The sequence below is a fragment of the Haliotis asinina genome, chromosome 14, assembly GCF_037392515.1.
Source record: "Haliotis asinina isolate JCU_RB_2024 chromosome 14, JCU_Hal_asi_v2, whole genome shotgun sequence".
In the NCBI taxonomy this organism is placed as follows: Eukaryota; Metazoa; Mollusca; class Gastropoda; order Lepetellida; family Haliotidae; genus Haliotis; species Haliotis asinina.
Genome location: NC_090293.1, coordinates 30,371,464 through 30,391,627, shown reverse-complemented (window position 1 = coordinate 30,391,627; position 20,164 = coordinate 30,371,464). Strand labels below are relative to the sequence as shown.

Here is a 20,164-nt window from a genome sequence, read left to right as displayed (position 1 = left end):
CAAACTGCAAATAATACACATCGCTTTGGAAGAGACTTGACACATTTCAGCAACGTTCGCGGCGATGAGTCAATATAGGCAGAAACTGTCAAGTGATGGTGCGGGTCTTGTTGTCTGGAGAGTGGAGGGTATCTCTGGACCAATGGAGTGGAGGTGTGCAGGGGACTTCCTGTAACAAGAAGGTGGTGCCAGAACATTCAGAGCGTTGTAGTTTATTCTTGAAAGAATTTTGAAAGAATTTAGACTTAGCTCAACGTTTATTTTACTAAATGAACCTGCAAATGTGTTCTGTTTCTACTTAGCTTACCTATCGACGGAAGACTTTCCGGGCCCAACAAGATGTTTGATGGCGAACACTGGGAGGGAGCAGTAGCAGCCTCACGGCTTGGAGGAGTGTAGCAAGCCATCTTTATTTGCTGAGTCGCAGATGGATGTAAAACTCTTGTTGATGGTTCTGGGAAGCAGGAGGCTCAACGAGTGAGATGTTCTCAGTTCTATCAGTACAGCTTTATATACTACTCATCAGTTTGGTATCATCCCTTTGATCAGTTGGTTTGAGATTTTCCTTGATCACTGGCTTCTATTTTCATTCTTTGATCTGTGGTTTCACTGTCTAGTTCTTTTAAAAACAGCACCCTTTGATTTCTTTCTTCACACCAAGAAGCCAGTCGGGAGGTTGGAATTGGATCTGACCTCTTGATAGGGGATGCTTTGATAACATTGAAGGGTGACCGGGATGTTGGTGTAAATTGAGCCTTCGAATGAAGGCGAATTATGGTGTTGATTAAATGACGCAAAGGGTTAAAGTGCCTGATCTTTACCTGACGCTGCTAATAGCATTTAGGAAGGTGTATCATGCCATATGTTAGCTGCTATTCAAGTCCATAAGCAGTCCATGTCTGAGTAAAGTGTGTAAGAACTTTCCAATCTGATGGAAATGGAAATCTAACTGGTAATTACACAAGATTATATTGCGACAAAATCAAATCAAGTGGATCATTCTAAACTCTGCGAAACACAATCGAGAAAACCCATTCAACAGATCGGTTTCTGTCAGAGACAATCAACGACAATTAGGTCAGTCGTAAAAGCCAGTCAATCAATCAAGGCCACACTATTAAAACCTGATCATCTTGTCATCACTGAACATTGCCAAAGCAAGGTCCAATCCAAAGGCCAAACCTAACTGCGTCGTGCTGACGGACGCGATGTCGTAAGAAAAACATGCTTAATTAGCTTGTGAAAGCCAAGATCAAAGAATGTTGTACTTTCAAATAGAAGCCATGGATCAAAGAGTACTTTCATCCAATGAGATTGAAGCTGATGAGGCCAGAGAATTGACTAGACTATATAAATCTCCAAATGGAAGGTGAGCACATCTCACTCGTTGACTCTGTTGATACATGCTTACACGAGAACCTATTAACAAGTAAACTGTGTTCAAATACAGGATGGCTGACTTTGTAACTCCTGCTGTTGGTGCCTTTAACGCCAGTTCCGGTATCGGTAAGTCCTTCCAGATAGTAATACAACATCCATTTGTAAAAATAATCCCTTCATCGCAAATGAGTCAAGTTCTGAGATTCCTGAGGAAACCCATAACTGTAATCATACCACTGAATACCTTGAATATTCACTTACAAATTACGTTCTTTATTGCAGGAGCCCCTCAGCACACATCAACTCCTCTCCCCAAGAGACGTGTAGTGCCATCCCTGACAATTCCAGTGCCTGACACAAACCATCATGCGCCAACTCTCTCCAGCCTCCACCCGATGTCATCTCCGTCCTACCTCCCCTCATCCTGCATTCCCAGTCCCTACAGCTTCTTCCCTCCCTGTTCTGCCATGTACTACACTCCCAGCTTCGGATCAGGTGCCTTCACTGCTCCCAGCTATCAGTTATTACCGAGTCCATCATTCCTGCCACCAAGTCCATCCTACCTTCCATCCCACCGATTCGGGTGTTCACCTGTACCAGTGAGTCCATCCTTCCCACCGAGGACGATTCCAAGTCCATCAAGTTCAAGTCTGCCCATCCTACCAGAATCGAATTCAGCCACCACTCTTCCAACTACACCAACGCATCAGCATTCAAAGTCTGTGGACGTCAGCCCAGTCACAGAGACTCGACCACTTGACTTCAAGTCGCCGTCTTGTCCCAGGCCCGATATTGGTAAAGCTCTTGATGACATCATAGCAAAAACACTTGGTACAGATCTGACGACAAAGAGTATCAACAACGACCGCCAGTCAGCTCTTGAAAACAGACTCCAAGCACTCCAGCCAAGGTTCCCAACAGAGGTAAAGGAACTATCCAGTTTTCTTGCCTTCCATTCTTCATCTATTCAGAAGGAACATCAACAGTGTCTACAAGATGGATTCTTCCCAACGGACTACCACAATTGGCTGACCAACAGATACAATGATCAACTGCACCTAGTGTTCACAAGCATCGAGAAACGTGTGACCACCCTGGAGAACCAAGGCAAGATGTCAGCCCGTCCTGTCAGCAGAAACCTCAATCCTGAATCAATCGTCTTGATGGAGAAGTGGTACCATGAGCATCTGAACAACCCCTACCCAACTCAAACAGAAGCTGAAGACATTGCCAACAAGGGGGGCATTAGCCTTTCTCAAGTCCGAAAGTGGTTTTCCAACAAAAGACACAGGACCAGGAAACCCAGATCTGTCAAAGCTGTAGTTGCTGCCAAGCAGTGTGAAGAATTCCTGTCTGGGATACTTCAGATGTAACCTAGGAACACTTCTATCACCACCTGAGTGATGCTAACTTGTTGAGGTCTGTCAGTAGATCGAATTCCTTCATGCATAGTGCTATATTCATCTTTGGATCTGTGATATGGATTGTTCTGGATATATAAGTGTGATTATCCATGGTTGTGTGGATGTGAATTGTTGCTTTCATCTGAAATAAAATCTTGCAATAACATTTCTTTCAAATGCCCGTCTTTTTTAGCGTGCACAGACTGTGTATTAATTTATCCCAAACATTAACACAAAAGAGAATTCATCACCACCATACACTCAATACAACTATCACACATTCGACTCAAACTCAAATTTGGTATTATCGAACACACTTTACACAACCAACATAATAGGGATCAATCAGTGTTACTTCCACTCAATCATGTACAAAGTATTCAACATATCGATAAGGTATTAAGTAGAACAAAATAAAAAGTATTGTCAGTGTGTGATGGAGTCCACTTCACATTGGCTATCCTTTTCGCCTCTATGTGAGGAAATTCAAATGTTCATGACAAGAATGCCACGTGAAACCAAAGTGTATGCACAGTCAGGCCTGAAGGCTGCACTTGTTCTTTCCCGGTACAGAAAGCTGAACACACCTCTGTCCCAGCTCCGCACCTACTTGAAAATATCTCTGCATGTAGCCCATCACCACCACACCCACCCTGGTCGTTATCTATTATTTACATTTAAGATCTGGAATGTTAACAACAAGGAAATCGGCATTGACAAGGAGATCCGCATTGTATGTGATGATCAATATACCCCGTAAAGGCCTTTTTCGATTACTATTACTGTTAATGTCTTTTAACCCATAATCACCGCTTTTGATTTTGTCACATTGCTTTTTTGTCGCTATATTTGTATTGATTTGTGAAACCACTTAATTGTAGAGTATAATTATTAATTATATTCCATTTCTTTTTTCTTTTTTTTTTGACGTTTTGGTTTCACACCTGAACCTACTTTCAATTGAACAATATTGCAATACAGCCAGTCTTCAAGGCATTGGGACAATTTATATTCTCTCCAAACTACCAAAATAGATTGGTAGGCAAAGTTATAGCACGTCGACTGCTGAATACAATAAATTTCTACGTGTCAAGCTAGGTATATATGAATGTAAATTACACACTCCATTGACTGTAAATCGTCCATTCACTGCAAATAGGCCAGTTTTAATATGAAGTTTGAAAAGGGTTTCTGTGTCGTGCCTCCGGTTTCGTTTGAATGTTAGGCAATGGAAATTGGACAAATCAACGATAGGATTCCATCAGTTTATTTAACGACACAAAGCACAAATGATACAATTTCAAAACATGTTAAATAAACAACAAATAATAACAGGCTTGGCACAGTTCGATGCATTTAGGTATGTGACAAGAAACTGTCAAAGACTGACATCACAAACTGCAAATAATACACATCGCTTTGGAAGAGACTTGACACATTTCAGCAACGTTCGCGGCGGCGATGAGTCAATATAGGCAGAAACTGTCAAGTGATGGTGCGGGTCTTGTTGTCTGGAGAGTGGAGGGTATCTCTGGACCAATGGAGTGGAGGTGTGCAGGGGACTTCCTGTAACAAGAAGGTGGTGCCAGAACATTCAGAGCGTTGTAGTTTATTCTTGAAAGAATTTTGAAAGAATTTAGACTTAGCTCAACGTTTATTTTACTAAATGAACCTGCAAATGTGTTCTGTTTCTACTTAGCTTACCTATCGACGGAAGACTTTCCGGGCCCAACAAGATGTTTGATGGCGAACACTGGGAGGGAGCAGTAGCAGCCTCACGGCTTGGAGGAGTGTAGCAAGCCATCTTTATTTGCTGAGTCGCAGATGGATGTAAAACTCTTGTTGATGGTTCTGGGAAGCAGGAGGCTCAACGAGTGAGATGTTCTCAGTTCTATCAGTACAGCTTTATATACTACTCATCAGTTTGGTATCATCCCTTTGATCAGTTGGTTTGAGATTTTCCTTGATCACTGGCTTCTATTTTCATTCTTTGATCTGTGGTTTCACTGTCTAGTTCTTTTAAAAACAGCACCCTTTGATTTCTTTCTTCACACCAAGAAGCCAGTCGGGAGGTTGGAATTGGATCTGACCTCTTGATAGGGGATGCTTTGATAACATTGAAGGGTGACCGGGATGTTGGTGTAAATTGAGCCTTCGAATGAAGGCGGATTATGGTGTTGATTAAATGACGCAAAGGGTTAAAGTGCCTGATCTTTACCTGACGCTGCTAATAGCATTTAGGAAGGTGTATCATGCCATATGTTAGCTGCTATTCAAGTCCATAAGCAGTCCATGTCTGAGTAAAGTGTGTAAGAACTTTCCAATCTGATGGAAATGGAAATCTAACTGGTAATTACACAAGATTATATTGCGACAAAATCAAATCAAGTGGATCATTCTAAACTCTGCGAAACACAATCGAGAAAACCCATTCAACAGATCGGTTTCTGTCAGAGACAATCAACGACAATTAGGTCAGTCGTAAAAGCCAGTCAATCAATCAAGGCCACACTATTAAAACCTGATCATCTTGTCATCACTGAACATTGCCAAAGCAAGGTCCAATCCAAAGGCCAAACCTAACTGCGTCGTGCTGACGGACGCGATGTCGTAAGAAAAACATGCTTAATTAGCTTGTGAAAGCCAAGATCAAAGAATGTTGTACTTTCAAATAGAAGCCATGGATCAAAGAGTACTTTCATCCAATGAGATTGAAGCTGATGAGGCCAGAGAATTGACTAGACTATATAAATCTCCAAATGGAAGGTGAGCACATCTCACTCGTTGACTCTGTTGATACATGCTTACACGAGAACCTATTAACAAGTAAACTGTGTTCAAATACAGGATGGCTGACTTTGTAACTCCTGCTGTTGGTGCCTTTAACGCCAGTTCCGGTATCGGTAAGTCCTTCCAGATAGTAATACAACATCCATTTGTAAAAATAATCCCTTCATCGCAAATGAGTCAAGTTCTGAGATTCCTGAGGAAACCCATAACTGTAATCATACCACTGAATACCTTGAATATTCACTTACAAATTACGTTCTTTATTGCAGGAGCCCCTCAGCACACATCAACTCCTCTCCCCAAGAGACGTGTAGTGCCATCCCTGACAATTCCAGTGCCTGACACAAACCATCATGCGCCAACTCTCTCCAGCCTCCACCCGATGTCATCTCCGTCCTACCTCCCCTCATCCTGCATTCCCAGTCCCTACAGCTTCTTCCCTCCCTGTTCTGCCATGTACTACACTCCCAGCTTCGGATCAGGTGCCTTCACTGCTCCCAGCTATCAGTTATTACCGAGTCCATCATTCCTGCCACCAAGTCCATCCTACCTTCCATCCCACCGATTCGGGTGTTCACCTGTACCAGTGAGTCCATCCTTCCCACCGAGGACGATTCCAAGTCCATCAAGTTCAAGTCTGCCCATCCTACCAGAATCGAATTCAGCCACCACTCTTCCAACTACACCAACGCATCAGCATTCAAAGTCTGTGGACGTCAGCCCAGTCACAGAGACTCGACCACTTGACTTCAAGTCGCCGTCTTGTCCCAGGCCCGATATTGGTAAAGCTCTTGATGACATCATAGCAAAAACACTTGGTACAGATCTGACGACAAAGAGTATCAACAACGACCGCCAGTCAGCTCTTGAAAACAGACTCCAAGCACTCCAGCCAAGGTTCCCAACAGAGGTAAAGGAACTATCCAGTTTTCTTGCCTTCCATTCCTCATCTATTCAGAAGGAACATCAACAGTGTCTACAAGATGGATTCTTCCCAACGGACTACCACAATTGGCTGACCAACAGATACAATGATCAACTGCACCTAGTGTTCACAAGCATCGAGAAACGTGTGACCACCCTGGAGAACCAAGGCAAGATGTCAGCCCGTCCTGTCAGCAGAAACCTCAATCCTGAATCAATCGTCTTGATGGAGAAGTGGTACCATGAGCATCTGAACAACCCCTACCCAACTCAAACAGAAGCTGAAGACATTGCCAACAAGGGGGGCATTAGCCTTTCTCAAGTCCGAAAGTGGTTTTCCAACAAAAGACACAGGACCAGGAAACCCAGATCTGTCAAAGCTGTAGTTGCTGCCAAGCAGTGTGAAGAATTCCTGTCTGGGATACTTCAGATGTAACCTAGGAACACTCCTATCACCACCTGAGTGATGCTAACTTGTTGAGGTCGGTCAGTAGATCAAATTCCTTCATGCATAGTGCTATATTCATCTTTGGATCTGTGATATGGATTGTTCTGGATATATAAGTGTGATTATCCATGGTTGTGTGGATGTGAATTGTTGCTTTCATCTGAAATAAAATCTTGCAATAACATTTCTTTCAAATGCCCGTCTTTTTTAGCGTGCACAGACTGTGTATTAATTTATCCCAAACATTAACACAAAAGAGAATTCATCACCACCATACACTCAATACAACTATCACACATAACTCAAATTTGGTATTATCAAACATCGAACACACTTTACACAACCAACATAATAGGGATCAATCAGTGTTACTTCCACTCAATCATGTACAAAGTATTCAACATATCGATAAGGTATTAAGTAGAACAAAATAAAAAGTATTGTCAGTGTGTGATGGAGTCCACTTCACATTGGCTATCCTTTTCGCCTCTATGTGAGGAAATTCAAATGTTCATGACAAGAATGCCACGTGAAACCAAAGTGTATACACAGTCAGGCCTGAAGGCTGCACTTGTTCTTTCCCGGTACAGAAAGCTGAACACACCTCTGTCCCAGCTCCGCACCTACTTGAAAATATCTCTGCATGCAGCCCATCACCACCACACCCACCCTGGTCGTTATCTATTATTTACATTTAAGATCTGGAATGTTAACAACAAGGAAATCGGCATTGACAAGGAGATCCGCATTGTATGTGATGATCATTATACCCGTAAAGGCCTTTTTCGATCACTATTACTGTTAATGTCTTTTAACCAATAATCACCGCTTTTGATTTTGTCACATTGCTTTTTTGTCGCTATATTTGTATTGATTTGTGAAACCACTTAATTGTAGAGTATAATTATTAATTATATTCCATTTCTTTTTTCTTTTTTTTTGACGTTTTGGTTTCACACCTGAACCTACTTTCAATTGAACAATATTGCAATACAGCCAGTCTTCAAGGCATTGGGACAATTTATATTCTCTCCAAACTACCAAAATAGATTGGTAGGCATAGTTATAGCACGTCGACTGCTGAATACAATAAATTTCTACGTGTCAAGCTAGGTATATATGAATGTAAATTACACACTCCATTGACTGTAAATCGTCCATTCACTGCAAATAGGCCAGCTTTAATATGAAGTTTGAAAAATGTTTCTGTGTCGTGCCTCCGGTTTCGGTTGAATGTTAGGCAATGCAAATTGGACAAATCAACGATAGGATTCCATCAGTTTATTTAACGACACAAAGCACAAATGATACAATTTCAAAACATGTTAAATAAACAACAAATAATAACAGGCTTTGCACAGTTCGATGCATTTAGGTATGTGACAAGAAACTGTCAAAGACTGACATCACAAACTGCAAATAATACACATCGCTTTGGAAGAGACTTGACACATTTCAGCAACGTTCGCGGCGGCGATGAGTCAATATAGGCAGAAACTGTCAAGTGATGGTGCGGGTCTTGTTGTCTGGAGAGTGGAGGGTATCTCTGGACCAATGGAGTGGAGGTGTGCAGGGGACTTCCTGTAACAAGAAGGTGGTGCCAGAACATTCAGAGCGTTGTAGTTTATTCTTGAAAGAATTTTGAAAGAATTTAGACTTAGCTCAACGTTTATTTTACTAAATGAACCTGCAAATGTGTTCTGTTTCTACTTAGCTTACCTATCGACGGAAGACTTTCCGGGCCCAACAAGATGTTTGATGGCGAACACTGGGAGGGAGCAGTAGCAGCCTCACGGCTTGGAGGAGTGTAGCAAGCCATCTTTATTTGCTGAGTCGCAGGTGGATGTAAAACTCTTGTTGATGGTTCTGGGAAGCAGGAGGCTCAACGAGTGAGATGTTCTCAGTTCTATCAGTACAGCTTTATATACTACTCATCAGTTTGGTATCATCCCTTTGATCAGTTGGTTTGAGATTTTCCTTGATCACTGGCTTCTATTTTCATTCTTTGATCTGTGGTTTCACTGTCTAGTTCTTTTAAAAACAGCACCCTTTGATTTCTTTCTTCACACCACGAAGCCAGTCGGGAGGTTGGAATTGGATCTGACCTCTTGATAGGGGATGCTTTGATAACATTGAAGGGTGACCGGGATGTTGGTGTAAATTGAACCTTCGAATGAAGGCGGATTATGGTGTTGATTAAATGACGCAAAGGGTTAAAGTGCCTGATCTTTACCTGACGCTGCTAATAGCATTTAGGAAGGTGTATCATGCCATATGTTAGCTGCTATTCAAGTCCATAAGCAGTCCATGGCTGAGTAAAGTGTGTAAGAACTTTCCAATCTGATGGAAATGGAAATCTAACTGGTAATTACACAAGATTATATTGCGACAAAATCAAATCAAGTGGATCATTCTAAACTCTGCGAAACACAATCGAGAAAACCCATTCAACAGATCGGTTTCTGTCAGAGACAATCAACGACAATTAGGTCAGTCGTAAAAGCCAGTCAATCAATCAAGGCCACACTATTAAAACCTGATCATCTTGTCATCACTGAACATTGCCAAAGCAAGGTCCAATCCAAAGGCCAAACCTAACTGCGTCGTGCTGACGGACGCGATGTCGTAAGAAAAACATGCTTAATTAGCTTGTGAAAGCCAAGATCAAAGAATGTTGTACTTTCAAATAGAAGCCATGGATCAAAGAGTACTTTCATCCAATGAGATTGAAGCTGATGAGGCCAGAGAATTGACTAGACTATATAAATCTCCAAATGGAAGGTGAGCACATCTCACTCGTTGACTCTGTTGATACATGCTTACACGAGAACCTATTAACAAGTAAACTGTGTTCAAATACAGGATGGCTGACTTTGTAACTCCTGCTGTTGGTGCCTTTAACGCCAGTTCCGGTATCGGTAAGTCCTTCCAGATAGTAATACAACATCCATTTGTAAAAATAATCCCTTCATCGCAAATGAGTCAAGTTCTGAGATTCCTGAGGAAACCCATAACTGTAATCATACCACTGAATACCTTGAATATTCACTTACAAATTACGTTCTTTATTGCAGGAGCCCCTCAGCACACATCAACTCCTCTCCCCAAGAGACGTGTAGTGCCATCCCTGACAATTCCAGTGCCTGACACAAACCATCATGCGCCAACTCTCTCCAGCCTCCACCCGATGTCATCTCCGTCCTACCTCCCCTCATCCTGCATTCCCAGTCCCTACAGCTTCTTCCCTCCCTGTTCTGCCATGTACTACACTCCCAGCTTCGGATCAGGTGCCTTCACTGCTCCCAGCTATCAGTTATTACCGAGTCCATCATTCCTGCCACCAAGTCCATCCTACCTTCCATCCCACCGATTCGGGTGTTCACCTGTACCAGTCAGCCCAGTCACAGAGACTCGACCACTTGACTTCAAGTCGCCGTCTTGTCCCAGGCCCGATATTGGTAAAGCTCTTGATGACATCATAGCAAAAACACTTGGTACAGATCTGACGACAAAGAGTATCAACAACGACCGCCAGTCAGCTCTTGAAAACAGACTCCAAGCACTCCAGCCAAGGTTCCCAACAGAGGTAAAGGAACTATCCAGTTTTCTTGCCTTCCATTCCTCATCTATTCAGAAGGAACATCAACAGTGTCTACAAGATGGATTCTTCCCAACGGACTACCACAATTGGCTGACCAACAGATACAATGATCAACTGCACCTAGTGTTCACAAGCATCGAGAAACGTGTGACCACCCTGGAGAACCAAGGCAAGATGTCAGCCCGTCCTGTCAGCAGAAACCTCAATCCTGAATCAATCGTCTTGATGGAGAAGTGGTACCATGAGCATCTGAACAACCCCTACCCAACTCAAACAGAAGCTGAAGACATTGCCAACAAGGGGGGCATTAGCCTTTCTCAAGTCCGAAAGTGGTTTTCCAACAAAAGACACAGGACCAGGAAACCCAGATCTGTCAAAGCTGTAGTTGCTGCCAAGCAGTGTGAAGAATTCCTGTCTGGGATACTTCAGATGTAACCTAGGAACACTTCTATCACCACCTGAGTGATGCTAACTTGTTGAGGTCTGTCAGTAGATCAAATTCCTTCATGCATAGTGCTATATTCATCTTTGGATCTGTGATATGGATTGTTCTGGATATATAAGTGTGATTATCCATGGTTGTGTGGATGTGAATTGTTGCTTTCATCTGAAATAAAATCTTGCAATAACATTTCTTTCAAATGCCCGTCTTTGTTAGCGTGCACAGACTGTGTATTAATTTATCCCAAACATTAACACAAAAGAGAATTCATCACCACCATACACTCAATACAACTATCACACATAACTCAAATTTGGTATTATCAAACATCGAACACACTTTACACAACCAACATAATAGGGATCAATCAGTGTTACTTCCACTCAATCATGTACAAAGTATTCAACATATCGATAAGGTATTAAGTAGAACAAAATAAAAAGTATTGTCAGTGTGTGATGGAGTCCACTTCACATTGGCTATCCTTTTCGCCTCTATGTGAGGAAATTCAAATGTTCATGACAAGAATGCCACGTGAAACCAAAGTGTATGCACAGTCAGACCTGAAGGCTGCACTTGTTCTTTCCCGGTACAGAAAGCTGAACACACCTCTGTCCCAGCTCCGCACCTACTTGAAAATATCTCTGCATGCAGCCCATCACCACCACACCCACCCTGGTCGTTATCTATTATTTACATTTAAGATCTGGAATGTTAACAACAAGGAAATCGGCATTGACAAGGAGATCCGCATTGTATGTGATGATCATTATACCCCGTAAAGGCCTTTTTCGATCACTATTACTGTTAATGTCTTTTAACCCATAATCACCGCTTTTGATTTTGTCACATTGCTTTTTTGTCGCTATATTTGTATTGATTTGTGAAACCACTTAATTGTAGAGTGTAATTATTAATTATATTCCATTTCTTTTTTCTTTTTTTTTGACGTTTTGGTTTCACACCTGAACCTAGTTTCAATTGAACAATATTGCAATACAGCCAGTCTTCAAGGCATTGGGACAATTTATATTCTCTCCAAACTACCAAAATAGATTGGTAGGCATAGTTATAGCACGTCGACTGCTGAATACAATAAATTTCTACGTGTCAAGCTAGGTATATATGAATGTAAATTACACAGTCCATTGACTGTAAATCGTCCATTCACTGCAAATCGGCCAGCTTTAATATGAAGTTTGAAAAGGGTTTCTGTGTCGTGCCTCCGGTTTCGTTTGAATGTTAGGCAATGGAAATTGGACAAATCAACGATAGGATTCCATCAGTTTATTTAACGACACAAAGCACAAATGATACAATTTCAAAACATGTTAAATAAACAACAAATAATAACAGGCTTGGCACAGTTCGATGCATTTAGGTATGTGACAAGAAACTGTCAAAGACTGACATCACAAACTGCAAATAATACACATCGCTTTGGAAGAGACTTGACACATTTCAGCAACGTTCGCGGCGATGAGTCAATATAGGCAGAAACTGTCAAGTGATGGTGCGGGTCTTGTTGTCTGGAGAGTGGAGGGTATCTCTGGACCAATGGAGTGGAGGTGTGCAGGGGACTTCCTGTAACAAGAAGGTGGTGCCAGAACATTCAGAGCGTTGTAGTTTATTCTTGAAAGAATTTTGAAAGAATTTAGACTTAGCTCAACGTTTATTTTACTAAATGAACCTGCAAATGTGTTCTGTTTCTACTTAGCTTACCTATCGACGGAAGACTTTCCGGGCCCAACAAGATGTTTGATGGCGAACACTGGGAGGGAGCAGTAGCAGCCTCACGGCTTGGAGGAGTGTAGCAAGCCATCTTTATTTGCTGAGTCGCAGATGGATGTAAAACTCTTGTTGATGGTTCTGGGAAGCAGGAGGCTCAACGAGTGAGATGTTCTCAGTTCTATCAGTACAGCTTTATATACTACTCATCAGTTTGGTATCATCCCTTTGATCAGTTGGTTTGAGATTTTCCTTGATCACTGGCTTCTATTTTCATTCTTTGATCTGTGGTTTCACTGTCTAGTTCTTTTAAAAACAGCACCCTTTGATTTCTTTCTTCACACCAAGAAGCCAGTCGGGAGGTTGGAATTGGATCTGACCTCTTGATAGGGGATGGTTTGATAACATTGAAGGGTGACCGGGATGTTGGTGTAAATTGAACCTTCGAATGAAGGCGGATTATGGTATTGATTAAATGACGCAAAGGGTTAAAGTGCCTGATCTTCACCTGACGCTGCTAATAGCATTTAGGAAGGTGTATCATGCCATATGTTAGCTGCTATTCAAGTCCATAAGCAGTCCATGGCTGAGTAAAGTGTGTAAGAACTTTCCAATCTGATGGAAATGGAAATCTAACTGGTAATTACACAAGATTATATTGCGACAAAATCAAATCAAGTGGATCATTCTAAACTCTGCGAAACACAATCGAGAAAACCCATTCAACAGATCGGTTTCTATCAGAGACAATCAACGACAATTAGGTCAGTCGTAAAAGCCAGTCAATCAATCAAGGCCACACTATTAAAACCTGATCATCTTGTCATCACTGAACATTGCCAAAGCAAGGTCCAATCCAAAGGCCAAACCTAACTGCGTCGTGCTGACGGACGCGATGTCGTAAGAAAAACATGCTTAATTAGCTTGTGAAAGCCAAGATCAAAGAATGTTGTACTTTCAAATAGAAGCCATGGATCAAAGAGTACTTTCATCCAATGAGATTGAAGCTGATGAGGCCAGAGAATTGACTAGACTATATAAATCTCCAAATGGAAGGTGAGCACATCTCACTCGTTGACTCTGTTGATACATGCTTACACGAGAACCTATTAACAAGTAAACTGTGTTCAAATACAGGATGGCTGACTTTGTAACTCCTGCTGTTGGTGCCTTTAACGCCAGTTCCGGTATCGGTAAGTCCTTCCAGATAGTAATACAACATCCATTTGTAAAAATAATCCCTTCATCGCAAATGAGTCAAGTTCTGAGATTCCTGAGGAAACCCATAACTGTAATCATACCACTGAATACCTTGAATATTCACTTACAAATTACGTTCTTTATTGCAGGAGCCCCTCAGCACACATCAACTCCTCTCCCCAAGAGACGTGTAGTGCCATCCCTGACAATTCCAGTGCCTGACACAAACCATCATGCGCCAACTCTCTCCAGCCTCCACCCGATGTCATCTCCGTCCTACCTCCCCTCATCCTGCATTCCCAGTCCCTACAGCTTCTTCCCTCCCTGTTCTGCCATGTACTACACTCCCAGCTTCGGATCAGGTGCCTTCACTGCTCCCAGCTATCAGTTATTACCGAGTCCATCATTCCTGCCACCAAGTCCATCCTACCTTCCATCCCACCGATTCGGGTGTTCACCTGTACCAGTGAGTCCATCCTTCCCACCGAGGACGATTCCAAGTCCATCAAGTTCAAGTCTGCCCATCCTACCAGAATCGAATTCAGCCACCACTCTTCCAACTACACCAACGCATCAGCATTCAAAGTCTGTGGACGTCAGCCCAGTCACAGAGACTCGACCACTTGACTTCAAGTCGCCGTCTTGTCCCAGGCCCGATATTGGTAAAGCTCTTGATGACATCATAGCAAAAACACTTGGTACAGATCTGACGACAAAGAGTATCAACAACGACCGCCAGTCAGCTCTTGAAAACAGACTCCAAGCACTCCAGCCAAGGTTCCCAACAGAGGTAAAGGAACTATCCAGTTTTCTTGCCTTCCATTCCTCATCTATTCAGAAGGAACATCAACAGTGTCTACAAGATGGATTCTTCCCAACGGACTACCACAATTGGCTGACCAACAGATACAATGATCAACTGCACCTAGTGTTCACAAGCATCGAGAAACGTGTGACCACCCTGGAGAACCAAGGCAAGATGTCAGCCCGTCCTGTCAGCAGAAACCTCAATCCTGAATCAATCGTCTTGATGGAGAAGTGGTACCATGAGCATCTCAACAACCCCTACCCAACTCAAACAGAAGCTGAAGACATTGCCAACAAGGGGGGCATTAGCCTTTCTCAAGTCCGAAAGTGGTTTTCCAACAAAAGACACAGGACCAGGAAACCCAGATCTGTCAAAGCTGTAGTTGCTGCCAAGCAGTGTGAAGAATTCCTGTCTGGGATACTTCAGATGTAACCTAGGAACACTTCTATCACCACCTGAGTGATGCTAACTTGTTGAGGTCTGTCAGTAGATCAAATTCCTTCATGCATAGTGCTATATTCATCTTTGGATCTGTGATATGGATTGTTCTGGATATATAAGTGTGATTATCCATGGTTGTGTGGATGTGAATTGTTGCTTTCATCTGAAATAAAATCTTGCAATAACATTTCTTTCAAATGCCCGTCTTTGTTAGCGTGCACAGACTGTGTATTAATTTATCCCAAACATTAACACAAAAGAGAATTCATCACCACCATACACTCAATACAACTATCAGACATTCGACTCAAACTCAAATTTGGTATTATCAAACATCGAACACACTTTACACAACCAACATAATAGGGATCAATCAGTGTTACTTCCACTCAATCATGTACAAAGTATTCAACATATCGATAAGGTATTAAGTAGAACAAAATAAAAAGTATTGTCAGTGTGTGATGGAGTCCACTTCACATTGGCTATCCTTTTCGCCTCTATGTGAGGAAATTCAAATGTTCATGCCAAGAATGCCACGTGAAACCAAAGTGTATACACAATCAGGCCTGAAGGCTGCACTTGTTCTTTCCCGGTACAGAAAGCTGAACACACCTCTGTCCCAGCTCCGCACCTACTTGAAAATATCTCTGCATGCAGCCCATCACCACCACACCCACCCTGGTCGTTATCTATTATTTACATTTAAGATCTGGAATGTTAACAACAAGGAAATCGGCATTGACAAGGAGATCCGCATTGTATGTGATGACCCTGTTAAGGCCTTTTTCGATCACTATTACTGTTAATGTAACAATGTAATATTGATTTGTGAAACCACTTAATTGTAGAGTATAATTATTAATTATATTCCATTTCTTTTTTCTTTTTTTGGACGTTTTGGTTTCACACCTGAACCTAGTTTCAATTGAACAATATTGCAATACAGCCAGTCTTCAAGGCATCGGGACAGTTTATATTCTCTCCAAACTACCAAAATAGATTGGTAGGCATAGTTATAGCACGTCGACTGCTGAATACAATAAATTTCTACGTGTCAAGCTAGGTATATATGAGTGTAAATTACACAGTCCATTGACTGTAAATCGTCCATTCACTGCAAATCGGCCAGTTTTAATATGAAGTTTGAAAAATGTTTCTGTGTCGTGCCTCCGGTTTCGTTTGAATGTTAGGCAATGGAAATTGGACAAATCAACGATAGGATTCCATCAGTTTATTTAACGACACAAAGCACAAATGATACAATTTCAAAACATGTTAAATAAACAACAAATAATAACAGGCTTGGCACAGTTCGATGCATTTAGGTATGTGCCAAGAAACTGTCAAAGACTGACATCACAAACTGCAAATAATACACATCGCTTTGGAAGAGACTTGACACATTTCAGCAACGTTCGCGGCGATGAGTCAATATAGGCAGAAACTGTCAAGTGATGGTGCGGGTCTTGTTGTCTGGAGAGTGGAGGGTATCTCTGGACCAATGGAGTGGAGGTGTGCAGGGGACTTCCTGTAACAAGAAGGTGGTGCCAGAACATTCAGAGCGTTGTAGTTTATTCTTGAAAGAATTTTGAAAGAATTTAGGCTTAGCTCAACGTTTATTTTACTAAATGAACCTGCAAATGTGTTCTGTTTCTACTTAGCTTACCGACAGAAGACTTTCCGGACCCAACAAGATGTTTGATGGCGAACACTGGGAGGAAGCAGTAGCAGCCTCACGGCTTGGAGGAGTGTAGCAAGCCATCTTTATTTGCTGAGTCGCAGATGGATGTAAAACTCTTGTTGATGGTTCTGGGAAGCAGGAGGCTCAACGAGTGAGATGTTCTCAGTTCTATCAGTACAGCTTTATATACTACTCATCAGTTTGGCATCATCCCTTTGATCAGTTGGTTTGAGATTTTCCTTGATCACTGGCTTCTATTTTCATTCTTTGATCTGTGGTTTCACTGTCTAGTTCTTTTAAAAACAGTACCCATTGATTTCCTTCTTCACACCACGAAGCCAGTCGGGAGGTTGGAATTGGATCTGACCTCTTGATAGGGGATGCTTTGATAACATTGAAGGGTGACCGGGATGTTGGTGTAAATTGAACCTTCGAATGAAGGCGGATTATGGTGTTGATTAAATGACGCAAAGGGTTAAAGTGCCTGATCTTCACCTGACGCTGCTAACAGCATTTAGGAAGGTGTATCATGCCATATGTTAGCTGCTATTCAAGTCCATAAGCAGTCCATGGCTGAGTAAAGTGTGTAAGAACTTTCCAATCTGATGGAAATGGAAATCTAACTGGTAATTACACAAGATTATATTGCGACAAAATCAAATCAAGTGGATCATTCTAAACTCTGCGAAACACAATCGAGAAAACCCATTCAACAGATCGGTTTCTGTCAGAGACAATCAACGACAAATAGGTCAATCGTAAAAGCCAGTCAATCAATCAAGGCCACACTATTAAAACCTGATCATCTTGTCATCACTGAACATTGCCAAAGCAAGGTCCAATCCAAAGGCCAAACCTAACTGCGTCGTGCTGACGGACGCGATGTCGTAAGAAAAACATGCTTAATTAGCTTGTGAAAGCCAAGATCAAAGAATGTTGTACTTTCAAATAGAAGCCATGGATCAAAGAGTACTTTCATCCAATGAGATTGAAGCTGATGAGGCCAGAGAATTGACTAGACTATATAAATCTCCAAATGGAAGGTGAGCACATCTCACTCGTTGACTCTGTTGATACATGCTTACACGAGAACCTATTAACAAGTAAACTGTGTTCAAATACAGGATGGCTGACTTTGTAACTCCTGCTGTTGGTGCCTTTAACGCCAGTTCCGGTATCGGTAAGTCCTTCCAGATAGTAATACAACATCCATTTGTAAAAATAATCCCTTCATCGCAAATGAGTCAAGTTCTGAGATTCCTGAGGAAACCCATAACTGTAATCATACCACTGAATACCTTGAATATTCACTTACAAATTACGTTCTTTATTGCAGGAGCCCCTCAGCACACATCAACTCCTCTCCCCAAGAGACGTGTAGTGCCATCCCTGACAATTCCAGTGCCTGACACAAACCATCATGCGCCAACTCTCTCCAGCCTCCACCCGATGTCATCTCCGTCCTACCTCCCCTCATCCTGCATTCCCAGTCCCTACAGCTTCTTCCCTCCCTGTTCTGCCATGTACTACACTCCCAGCTTCGGATCAGGTGCCTTCACTGCTCCCAGCTATCAGTTATTACCGAGTCCATCATTCCTGCCACCAAGTCCATCCTACCTTCCATCCCACCGATTCGTGTGTTCACCTGTACCAGTGAGTCCATCCTTCCCACCGAGGACGATTCCAAGTCCATCAAGTTCAAGTCTGCCCATCCTACCAGAATCGAATTCAGCCACCACTCTTCCAACTACACCAACGCATCAGCATTCAAAGTCTGTGGACGTCAGCCCAGTCACAGAGACTCGACCACTTGACTTCAAGTCGCCGTCTTGTCCCAGGCCCGATATTGGTAAAGCTCTTGATGACATCATAGCAAAAACACTTGGTACAGATCTGACGACAAAGAGTATCAACAACGACCGCCAGTCAGCTCTTGAAAACAGACTCCAAGCACTCCAGCCAAGGTTCCCAACAGAGGTAAAGGAACTATCCAGTTTTCTTGCCTTCCATTCCTCATCTATTCAGAAGGAACATCAACAGTGTCTACAAGATGGATTCTTCCCAACGGACTACCACAATTGGCTGACCAACAGATACAATGATCAACTGCACCTAGTGTTCACAAGCATCGAGAAACGTGTGACCACCCTGGAGAACCAAGGCAAGATGTCAGCCCGTCCTGTCAGCAGAAACCTCAATCCTGAATCAATCGTCTTGATGGAGAAGTGGTACCATGAGCATCTCAACAACCCCTACCCAACTCAAACAGAAGCTGAAGACATGGCCAACAAGGGGGGCATTAGCCTTTCTCAAGTCCGAAAGTGGTTTTCCAACAAAAGACACAGGACCAGGAAACCCAGATCTGTCAAAGCTGCAGTTGCTGCCAAGCAGTGTGAAGAATTCCTGTCTGGGATACTTCAGATGTAACCTAGGAACACTTCTATCACCACCTGAGTGATGCTAACTTGTTGAGGTCTGTCAGTAGATCAAATTCCTTCATGCATAGTGCTATATTCATCTTTGGATCTGTGATATGGATTGTTCTGGATATATAAGTGTGATTATCCATGGTTGTGTGGATGTGAATTGTTGCTTTCATCTGAAATAAAATCTTGCAATAACATTTCTTTCAAATGCCCGTCTTTGTTAGCGTGCACAGACTGTGTATTAATTTATCCCAAACATTAACACAAAAGAGAATTCATCACCACCATACACTCAATACAACTATCACACATTCGACTCAAACTCAAATTTGGTATTATCAAACATCGAACACACTTTACACAACCAACATAATAGGGATCAATCAGTGTTACTTCCACTCAATCATGTACAAAGTATTCAACATATCGATAAGGTATTAAGTAGAACAAAATAAAAAGTATTGTCAGTGTGTGATGGAGTCCACTTCACATTGGCTATCCTTTTCGCCTCTATGTGAGGAAATTCAAATGTTCATGACAAGAATGCCACGTGAAACCAAAGTGTATACACAGTCAGGCCTGAAGGCTGCACTTGTTCTTTCCCGGTACAGAAAGCTGAACACACCTCTGTCCCAGCTCCGCACCTACTTGAAAATATCTCTGCATGCAGCCCATCACCACCACACCCACCCTGGTCGTTATCTATTATTTACATTTAAGATCTGGAATGTTAACAACAAGGAAATCGGCATTGACAAGGAGATCCGCATTGTATGTGATGACCCTGTTAAGGCCTTTTTCGATCACTATTACTGTTAATGTAACAATGTAATATTGATTTGTGAAACCACTTAATTGTAGAGTATAATTATTAATTATATTCCATTTC

At 42.2% G+C, this 20,164-nt stretch overlaps 4 protein-coding genes across 4 annotated transcripts; all 4 read left to right on the top strand.

The window, feature by feature from the left end:
* Positions 1-1,451: 1,451 nt before the first annotated feature.
* Positions 1,452-2,753, top strand: LOC137260753 (uncharacterized). The gene is made up of 2 exons (XM_067798331.1): positions 1,452-1,506; positions 1,663-2,753. The coding sequence occupies exons 1-2, from the start codon at positions 1,452-1,454 to the stop codon at positions 2,751-2,753; spliced, it is 1,146 nt and encodes a 381-aa protein (XP_067654432.1).
* A 2,878-nt stretch (positions 2,754-5,631) lies between these two features.
* On the top strand, positions 5,632-6,933 carry LOC137260752 (uncharacterized). The gene is made up of 2 exons (XM_067798330.1): positions 5,632-5,686; positions 5,843-6,933. The coding sequence occupies exons 1-2, from the start codon at positions 5,632-5,634 to the stop codon at positions 6,931-6,933; spliced, it is 1,146 nt and encodes a 381-aa protein (XP_067654431.1).
* A 6,921-nt stretch (positions 6,934-13,854) lies between these two features.
* LOC137260751 (uncharacterized) lies at positions 13,855-15,156 on the top strand. The gene is made up of 2 exons (XM_067798329.1): positions 13,855-13,909; positions 14,066-15,156. Exons 1-2 carry the CDS (start codon positions 13,855-13,857, stop codon positions 15,154-15,156), a joined length of 1,146 nt encoding a protein of 381 aa, XP_067654430.1.
* Positions 15,157-17,974: 2,818 nt separating this feature from the next.
* On the top strand, positions 17,975-19,276 carry LOC137260750 (uncharacterized). Its single transcript, XM_067798328.1, has 2 exons — positions 17,975-18,029; positions 18,186-19,276. The coding sequence occupies exons 1-2, from the start codon at positions 17,975-17,977 to the stop codon at positions 19,274-19,276; spliced, it is 1,146 nt and encodes a 381-aa protein (XP_067654429.1).
* Positions 19,277-20,164: the final 888 nt, after the last annotated feature.